This window comes from Lissotriton vulgaris, unplaced genomic scaffold, assembly GCF_964263255.1.
Source record: "Lissotriton vulgaris unplaced genomic scaffold, aLisVul1.2 SCAFFOLD_2138, whole genome shotgun sequence".
Taxonomy (NCBI): Eukaryota; Metazoa; Chordata; class Amphibia; order Caudata; family Salamandridae; genus Lissotriton; species Lissotriton vulgaris.
This window is the reverse complement of record NW_028252614.1, coordinates 95,895-106,320: the sequence shown is the minus strand read 5'-3', so window position 1 is coordinate 106,320 and position 10,426 is coordinate 95,895. Positions and strand designations below refer to the sequence as shown.

The window sequence follows — 10,426 nt, the reverse complement described above, 5'->3', positions numbered from 1 at the left end:
GACATTTTTCCGGGGCTTGTTCTCTTTTCCATTTGGGAAGGTGGCAGGACAAGTTAATCACCCCCAATCTTAATTTAAAAAAACAGAGTTTAGTGCTTGCATTGAAGGTACAAGTTAAATAGCTCTGAGGTGTCAGCTGATCGTATGAGGTGAGAGTCGTCCAACCATGGCTTCTTCTTGCAAGGCTCGCCTTGTCTTCCATTGAGTAGAGCTTTTTTGTACTTTTTTTTGCTAGCCTTTTAAAGTCGTTTTGGCTGACATGTAGTTCCCATACATCACTCAGGCCTAAGGTTTTTAGCCCACTTGACATATATCGATGCCCCGCTTGCCATTGTTTTGTATTCAGATTGGACCATAGGTGTTCTGCTAAACTGCCCTCTTTTGATAACCTCAGCTTGTGGCAGCACATTTGGAAATTCATCATTCTACCCAATGTTTTCTTGCAGATGCCCAGTTCCAGCCTGATTTGTGCCGGTGACGTGAAAGATGGTAACTGGAAGACAGTTCCAATTTTTCTGTTGCTATAATTGTGTCTAATTGACCTCTGTCCAATCCATTATGCACCTCGCTTCCATATGTTAGGATTGGGATGACTTTTGCCTGCGCCACCTGTAGTGTTGGAGCTAATGTTGGGCCAAGTAATTCCTTATGGACGGAGCTGAGAACAAATGCTAGCACTGTATCTTTCTTTTTTTGTTCTCCTATGTGGTTTTTGTATCTTCCGTTGTTGTTGAAGAGTACTTCTAGATACTTGTGACATTTGGATTCTGTCATTCTTTCAGAGTTTAAGACCCATGTCAACTTTTTTGGCCTTCCTGGGCGAACCGCCAAGATTTTTGTTTTCTTGTTATTTATCTCAAGCTCGTTCTTATGTGAGTATGCGGCAGATGCATCCATAAGTCTTTGTAAGCCCACCTTTGTGCTACTTAGGAGAACCACGTCAAATGAATATGAAAGGTTTGACAGCTGTAAGCTGCCTAGTTTAGGAGCATGAGAATTTACTGTGTTAATGGCTTCCGGGAGATCTGCTACAAATAGATTAAAAGGTGTTCAGAGATCCCCCAACATGAGTAGGGATATTCAATTCTTTTGAATTCAATGACTACTCCGATTACATGTTACTATTCCTTTTCTAAAGGGGGTGGGTAGTTTCATTCACAGTGAGAGTGAGACGGTAGATCGGTCACAGTGTTGGAGGGAAATCTATTAAACAAACACCAAGAATGACAAGTTAAAAATACAATATGGGTTTATTACAATACTTCAATGAGGATCAGTCACTACAGGAGAGATCAGTTCACCTCAAAGGCGCTACATCTTGATGTCTCTCTCTTTAGCTTGGAATCAGCTGTATTTATTCTGCCAAACCATAAAGGAATAGGTCACATGTTGACCATTGACGTAAGCAATGTTCACACAAGATCGCATCAGTAGATATAGCAATTTCTCGAATACAGAAGCGCACGTAGGTGGGCATAGCCTCACATGATGAGCGTTGAAACCCCTCTGTGGGTTTTGGTTCTCGAAATGTAGGCGGAGCAAAGACATATGTTCGAGGCATCTGAGCTGTAAATCATATGCTTTAGCATAGATCGCCATCTACTGTTGGGTCTGGATGTTTGCACTTTGTTTTTCTTCGAAGAAGTTTTTCCAGTCACGAGCTAGGTGACTCCACCTTTCGGTGATAGTGCACATGTACATCAACTTCATCCTTAGATTGTTTTTTTTCGCCATCAGGTTTGGATGTGTATTGCTGCGCTCCGGTTCGTGATCGTTTTCTAACTCCTTCGACGCTCAATCCTCTACCCTCGACGGTCTTGTCATCGATCGCGGATCCCCATTCGACGCGCATCGTTTCAACTGAGAAAATCTTCGATCGAGAAACTCGAGGCGGGCAATTGGGCTTACTTGTGCCGACCGCGCTAGCAATCAATGGAACAGACTCCATTTAAATCTATGTCCCTGGTTATGTCCCTGGTGTCGTGCTCAGTTTCCACGCACCGATTTGCACGAGGTCTGCAACCTCTGCTTATCCCCAAACACAGCAAAAAGGACTGTGACGCGTGTTTATCGTTCCGATCGAAGAACATTTGTGATCGTCTGGCTCAACACCACGAGATGCAACATCACAGTGGCTCCGTACCGGACATCTTTGGCGAAGATCCTGATATCCAACATCCAGTTGAAGGAGCCGAAGAAGAAGAGCAGTTCTCCGTGTCGAAGCAGACTCTTAAATGGAAGAACAGCACATTACTCCGGGTCAGCGTATCATGAATACTGATTCTCCTGTGCCCAGTCAACATAAAACAAAGGCTCCCGTACCCCCTTTGCCTTCGGGTTCAGGTCGGCACTGACAAAAAAATTCAGATGCCACGCCTTTCAGCCCGGCTAAGAAAAATAAAGAGAAGCCTTCCGCGCGGACTTGAGCCTGCCCCATTCTGGTGCTGAACCAACACCTTCGGAACCGAAACATAAGTCAAAGCATCTACCAGTCACCACACCACTGGGACCTAAGACTACACCTTCGACACCGAAGACTTTGGAGCAGAAAGTCCCCACACCTGAAGGTTCGGAGCCAAAATCCTCCACACCTACAGGTTCGGAGCCTAAATCCTCCACACCTAAAGGCTTGCAGTCGAAACCTCCTGCACCGAAACAATTGGAGCCGAAATCTTCAGCACCAAAAGGCTCGGAGCCGAAACCTTCGACACCCAAAGGGCCGGTGTCGAAATCAGCACATAAAGAAAAGGACACTCCCTCCACAGAGTCTCGGTCTGATGAACCACCTTTTGATCCAAAACAGAAAAGACTTGTCATTAACCCTCAAACAGGTCACATTCATGCCACTCTTCCCAAAAAAACAAAAGATTGATCTCTCAGAGGACTCTCCTATACCTCCTAAGAAAAAGGATATGGGTACTAACCCTTCTCCCCTTTACATTTCTCCTCCCTCTCCTCCTCCTAATCCTAATTTGATTATCACACCATCAAATTCACCACCACCTCCACTTTCACCTACCACACAGGATGACGATTATGGGGATGGGGATGCGGACGAAGAGCAGTATATATCACAAGATCAGGATATACCACAAGACACTGACCCTTGGGAAAATTATAATAAGGAACCGGATACAGACAACACCCCTGACCTCTATCCCTCTAGACTCACACTTTACCAATGCTAAAAGGCATGTTAAAGCACACAGATGAAGTATTTAAAGACCGGGATAGGGCAAGAATACTCACACCCAGAGTAGACAAGAAATATAAACCCACTCCTACCGATCCTGCTTACATCAAAGGTCAGGTGCCTTTGGACTCTCTTATAGTCTCTAACGCTTGCAAGAGAGCTAACTCTCAAACCACAGGTGAGGCCTCCCTCATGACAAGGAGTCCAAGCTCATTGATGCCTCAAGTAAGAGAGTGGCTACAAAGGCTGCAAATCATTGGCGTATTGCAAACGCTCGGGCTCTGCTAGCACGCTATGATAAGGCTCATTTCGCTGAATTAGTATGCAACATGCAAAATGTAATATCACAATTTCAGCCTCAACACTTGTTACCAGCCCGAGTATTTATGCAATTGTTCGGAATGATGGCTTCTTGCATTCTAATTGTTCCTTATGCAAGACTCCAAATGCGTCCCCTACAGGAATGCTTAGCACGGCAGTGGAACCAGGCTCTGGGTCTGCTGACAGATCTAGTGTTGGTGGACGGCTGCACCCATCGCTCTCTGCAGTGGTGGAACATACAAAACCTTTCCAAGGGGCGGCCATTCGTTGCCCCGGTTCCACAGATAGTGCTAACAGCAGACGCATCGCTCACTGGTTGGGGAGTGCATCTTCAAAAACATACCATTCAGGGCATGTGGACTGCACAACAAAAATAACTCCACATAAACTACCTAGAACTGCTAGTAGTTTTTCTAGCACTAAAGCCTTTCAACTGCATTTAGTAGGCAAATCTGTCTTAGTTTGGACAGACAACATGACAGCAAAGTACTACATACAAAAACAGGGGGAGAAACACTCTTTACAGCTTTCACTACTAGCTCACTGCATCTGGAGATGGGCCATACCTCAAAAAATATATCTCCTTCCAGAACACCTTCCAGGAGTAAACAACTATATTGCAGATCTGCTAAGTTGTCAGCGACAGGAGATCCACGAGTGGGAACTATATCCTCAACTCCTTCTCCATTCTTCCGCCTGTGGTGTTACCCAGAAATAGATCTGTTCGCCACACTCCTCAACGCAAAATGTCCAAGCTTTGTGTCCAGGTACCCACACCCATTGTTCAAAGGCAATGCCCTATGGATGAACTGGTCAGGAAGATTTACATACGCTTATCCACCTCTCCCACTAATTCCGTTACTGGTTCAGAAACTCAAACAGCACTCCCTGACACTGATCCTAGTTGCTCCCATCTGGGCCGGACAACCCTAGTTCGCAACCTTGGTGGAACTATCAGTAGTTCTTCACCAAAAACGATATATTTCCCCTAGGTTTCTCACTCAGAACCATGGAGAGATAAGACATTCAGATATCAGTCATCTCAACCTTGCGATCTGGCATGTGAAATCGTAGAGTTTGGCTACATTAATCTTCTGCCAGACAGCATGAATGTTATCAAAGAGGCTAGACGCCCTACCACAAGAGCATGCTAGGCAGCAAAGTGGAAGCGATTTGGACTTTACTGTAACAACAATTAGGTGAATCCACTAGATGCTTCTATGTAAAACATCATTTGTTATCTGTTACACCTTCAGCGTTCTAATTTAGCGTATACATCTATACGCTTACATCTTGCTGTAATAGCTGCATACCTGCAAAACAGACAACGTCTCTGTTTAGAGTGCCCAATATTAAAGCTTTTATGGAAGGACTTAAAAGAATCATGCCTCCTAGACCTCCACCTTCTCCGGTGTGGAACCTAAACATAGTTCTTGCAAGACTCATGGGTCCACCCTGTGAGCCATTGCACAAATGTGAACTACAATTTCTCACATGGAAGGTAGCCTTCCTTATCGCCATCACATCTCTAAGAAGAGTGGGTGAGCTTCAGGCACTAACTATAAAAGAACCATTTTTGCAAATACACCAAAACAAAGTGGTTCTTAGGACTAATCCCAAATTTGTACCCAAAGTTGTCTCTGCCTTTCAAATCAACCAGTCTGTTGAGTTGCCTGTATTATTCCCTCAACCAGATTCAGTGGCTGCTCTTCACACATTAGGGGGTCGATTCCGATTCGGGAAAGAAAACCGTCCTACGATTTGTATTTGTAGCCGTTTCCAAAGATTCCGTCCGAATGTAAACGAACCGTGCGAAAAAGTAGCGAAAAACCGTACGATACGTACTCGGCTACTGAACCGTACAATTTGTAAACATGGCGTACGACCCGCCAAGTACGATGCTGATCGGAGACCGTGAACGAGATTCGTACGGGAAATGTCCGTCGCATATGAACTGCGATTTGTACGCAAAACATCGCGTATGAGAGAACCGCACAATAAAATACAAAGCGAACCCCCCCTCAATGAAGGGCACGTGTACCCCGCTAATACGTCGCGTATGCTAGATCCACACAATAAAGTACGAAACAAACCCACCTCAAAAAACACAGGTGTACCCCTAAAACAGCACAAGGAGTGTACAAACCATTGGAAATCAATGTCCTGTCCAAATTCAAAGTGACAAACAGAGGGCCCAACTCAGACCCACCCCTTATAACACACCCACCCAAAAATTCAAAGCAAGCCACACCCGCAAATGGAGCAATAAAAGGGGCCCACACACACACAAACCAGCATCCTTTGCAACATACACAATTACATACAGAGACTGACAACACACCAACAACCTCATACATCCACCTTCACGCATACCCCCAATCATATTCAGACCCACACACCCCCTTCACATTCAGACCCACAATCCCCCATCCATACACACCGTCACCCCTCCAATCACATTCGCACCACAACATGTCTACACAAAAGAATCCAAAGTTCACAAACCAGGAGATGGAGATCCTTGCAGATGAAGTCATCAGAGTAGAGCCACAGCTGTTTGGTGCATTGGTCAGACAGACCAGCATAGCTGACAAAACCAGGCTGTGGGAGAGGATCATCAATAGGGTCAATGCTGTTGCACCCATCAGGCGCACAAGGAAGGATTGCCAGGCCAGGTGGTACGATCTGCGGAGGATGGTCAAACGCAAGATGGATGAGGACTACGCCAATAGCCAATTCACTGGAGGTGGTGGTCCCCGCAGACCAGTACAGTACCAGCCCTGGGAGGAGAAGGTCATGGCCCTGCTACCAACGGTGGGAATACATGGAATTCCAGGAGTCGTGGAGCCTGGTGAGTATACCAGCAACTCATGTGAAATGGGGGGGGGACCCAGAAGTCACACAAAATAAGAAGGGTGAGTGTAGAGGACTCCCAGCAGTGCCCAGACATAGGAGGGGCTTGTGCAGAGGACTCTCAGCAGTGCCCAGACATAGGAGGGGTGAGTGCAGAGGACTCCCAGCAGTGCCCAGACATAGGAGGGGTGTGTGGATATGACTCCCAGCAGTGCCCAGACATAGGAGGGGGGTGCGGATATGACTCCCAGCAGTGCCCAGACATAGGAGTGGGGTGCGGATATGACTCCCAGCAGTGCCCAGACATAGGAGGGGGATGTGGATATGACTCCCAGCAGTGTCCAGACATAGGAGGGGGTGTGGATATGACTCCCAGCAGTGCCCAGACATAGGAGGGGGTGTGCAGAGGACTCCCAACAGTGCCCAGACATAGGAGGGGAGTGTGGATATGACTCCCAGCAGTGCCCAGACATAGGAGGGGTGGCTGTATATGTCTCCCAGCAGTGCCCAGACATAGGAGGGGGGTACGGATATGACTCCCAGCAGTGCCCAGACATAGGAGGGGAGTGCGGATATGACTCCCAGCAGTGCCCAGACATAGGAGGGGTGTGTGGATATGACTCCCAGCAGTGCCCAGACATAGGACAGGGGTGCGTATATGATTCCCAGCAGTACCCATACATAGGAGGGGTGAGTGCAGAGGACTCTCAGCAATGCCCAGCCATAGGAGGGGTGAGTGCAGAGAACTCCCAGCAGTGCCCAGACATAGGAGGGGTGAGTAGATATGACTCCCAGCAGTGCCCAGACATAGGAGGGGGGTGCGGATATGACTCCCAGCAGTGCCCAGACATAGGAGGAGTGAGTGCAGAGGACTCCTAGCAGTGCCCAGACATAGGAGGGGGGGTGCGGATATGACTCCCAGCAGTGCCCAGACATAGGAGGGGGGTGTGGATATGACTCCCAGCAGTGCCCAGACATAGTAGGGGGTATGTGGATATGACTCCCAGCAGTGCCCAGACATAGGAGGGGGGTGTGCAGAGGACTCCCAGCAGTGCCCAGACATAGGAGGGGTGGCTGGATATGACTCCCAGCAGTGCCCAGACATTGGAGGGGTGTGCGGATATGACTCCCAGCAGTGCTCAGACATAGGAGGAGTGGCTGAATATGACTCCCAGCAGTGCCCAGACATAGGAGGGGGATGCGGATATGACTCCAGCAGTGCCCAGACATAGGAGGGGGATGTGCAGAGGACTCCTACCAGTGGTCAACATCATGGGGTGGGTGCAAGGCTCATGGCCAGAAGGCTGCAAGGGGGATTTTGAGGGAGGTTAAACTTTGGCCAACCCTATCACCACTGCTGTGTACGCACAAGCCCAATCGCAATCATCCCATATGGTCCATATACACACCCATGGACCATGCTCAATGTACAGGGAGTGAGAAAGTACTGACAACATAGCTGACACTGGGCCATGGTGTATGCTGCAAAAGGTCATCCTGTGACCAGTGCAAACACTAACATCAGGACAACAAGCACAGATATCTTAAACTGGAACTCACCACCACGGTTATGGCAGCATGCTCCATGGGGGGACAGCCACACCAGGAGTGAGGCCCAGTTCCAACGCACACTCCAACTACCAGCACAGCCTGTCACACACACCCCTTACATAAACATAGCCAGCTGGAACAGGCAATGTAGTGGCCCACTGTCACAACCGTCCTGTAACACTGCAAATACCGATATGATTAAGCATTTAAGAAAAAAATGCACAGGCCTGTATCACAAGTCACTTGCACTTATACCACGATGACATAGCTACACCTTACTGACGCAGAGGACGTACAAATATTACTGCAATGGTGCTGGGTATTGACAAGGAGATGCACCTTGGAGATGTGTCACGTTCTAAAGTCCTGCGGCAGAAGTATGTGGACTGCTCATGGTGTGTTCGTGTTGTGGTGTGTGATGGCTGCCTGTCACAGCACATCAACACCTCCCGAAAGTGGCTGAGTGAAATCTTAAAAAGTTCACTCAGCCACTTTTATGCGCATGCTGCCTCAAAAACCTGTGCATGCCTGAAGCTGACGTATGGAATGACACAGCATTGTGCAGATAGGGCTACACAGAGCATTGCTGGATCTGCGTTGCACCAGCGACACAACTCAAGCAATGTGCCACTTCCATGGCACAGATGTGGGATGCAGCTGTACTGTTATCACACTATGGGGATCCACAGTGTGAACGTGTTGCATCCATGCTGGCATAGCTGTGGTGCACAATGACTGCCAAATCACTGCTGATATGCCTGGCTGTGCCATTCATTGTAAATACACCCTCACATTAAAATGTGTCCTGAACACAGATCAATCTGACACCACAAGTGAACAGTGTGAACATTCCAAAGCAGGTGTAGCAGTGATAATGACAATGTATATGAAAAAGATTTATTGCATTACATGGCATTAACATCGTCTGTCTCTCACACCCACAGGGCAACGTGCACAATCTACCCCCAACCAGGGGGGAGAAGGATCACAGGCGCAGACTCCACAGGACCCTGATCCCACCAACAGCGACGCCTCTCACCACTCCATGGATGACACAGACCAACCTGGCACCTCTGGATCCCAAACCCGTGCAGCAGCTGGATCAGGGGCATCTGCGCCAACCACCTCACCCACTCCTGCCACATCCCAGCAGACAGCTCGGAGCCCTGCCCACAATCCACAACTGAGCCAGTCTGACAATGAGGGACAAGCTTCGTCGGACACCCAGGAGGAGGCAGACAACACCACCACTGTCAACCCTCAGGTGTCCCGGCGACCCGATGTGCCCACAACAGCAGGCCAGGCTCGTGTGGGCAGGGGTGGTGGGAGTGGCACAAGGCGGAGGCGAGAACCTGACCAGCAAGCTGACGGGCCCGGTATGTCTGAACTCACAAACATCATTGGAGGGATACCGACAGGATACCAGGGAGTTCAGCCAGGGAGTGGGGGTCCAGCAGGCCGAGCAATACGCCAGTCAACGATGACACCAAGGACGGATGGAGGCAAGACTGGCTGAGCTCTTGGCGGTGCAGAGGGACATAAGCCATTCACTCCGTCGGATTGCTGACAACATGCAGCACCCTCCCTGTGTCACCAGGCCAGAAACATCCAGTCAAAGACTGTCAACAGCCACAGGGATGGAGGAGGAGGTGGAACCATCCGACGGAGAGTCCCAGGCATCGTCAAGGCCTGCATATGAGGGTCCCCCAAGGAAGGTGGGTCATCCACAGAGAAGACGTTGAGAGGCAGAGGGCCATGCACATCTCTCAGGTCACCTGGTCTGGCATCTTGCCTTTCTGTGCAACAGCATCACCCTATTGACTGTCACACTCTCCCACATGCACTTGCTGGTCTCAGTGTCACCAATGATGCCAAACACTGTGCTCTGGAGTCTGTTGCCTGAAACTGCAAGGCATCACATCTCCTTCTGTGAACTTTGGATTCCCCCCATTTTTGTACAGCACCTAGCACCTACTCACATTTCACTCACAAGTTGGAGAATAATAAAAAAAAACACAATACGTATTGATGTTGAAGTATGTTTTACCTGACGCAACAGCATACGTGTCGGAATATGTCAAAATATGCCACAGTGTTAAACAAACACAAGCCATCCATACACTGGGATATGAGTCTGGTTGTGGACACACATAGGTCACAATGTATGATCAACTACATCCATGGAGGGTAATACTCACACGGGACGGTTACTATCTGCTATGGGGGGGGGGGTGATATACTGCTCTGACAGACAGTTATGTAAGAGTCTCATGAAGGTGTACAGGTCATGGGTAATGTGTTGGTGGGTATACACCCGTTACAACGCAACTTTTACTCCGCACTACCATTACAACGCAGGCATTACAACGCATGACATTACAACGCATTGCGCTGGGGGGCGCTCTAGGATAAGAGGTAAGTTTAATTTACTATCCAACACCTTCCCTAGGGTCCACGGGGACTGGAGTTAGAATAGTAAATTATACTTACCACTATCCAGCACCTCAA

The 10,426-nt window shown here is 48.5% G+C and overlaps 1 protein-coding gene across 1 annotated transcript; it reads left to right on the top strand.

The window, feature by feature from the left end:
* Positions 1-2,492: 2,492 nt before the first annotated feature.
* Positions 2,493-9,947, top strand: LOC147662097 (uncharacterized). The gene is made up of 2 exons (XM_086951114.1): positions 2,493-6,365; positions 8,863-9,947. Exons 1-2 carry the CDS (start codon positions 5,987-5,989, stop codon positions 9,432-9,434), a joined length of 951 nt encoding a protein of 316 aa, XP_086807240.1. The 5' UTR covers positions 2,493-5,986; the 3' UTR covers positions 9,435-9,947.
* The last annotated feature ends 479 nt before the right edge of the window (positions 9,948-10,426 follow it).

Coding starts and splice junctions, on each gene's coding strand:
- LOC147662097 (XM_086951114.1), top strand. CDS start 5,987: ATGTCTACACAAAAGAATCCAAAGTTCACAAACCAGGAGATGGAGATC. Junction 6,366..8,862: donor TCCAGGAGTCGTGGAGCCTG/GTGAGTATACCA, acceptor TCACACCCACAG/GGCAACGTGCACAATCTACC.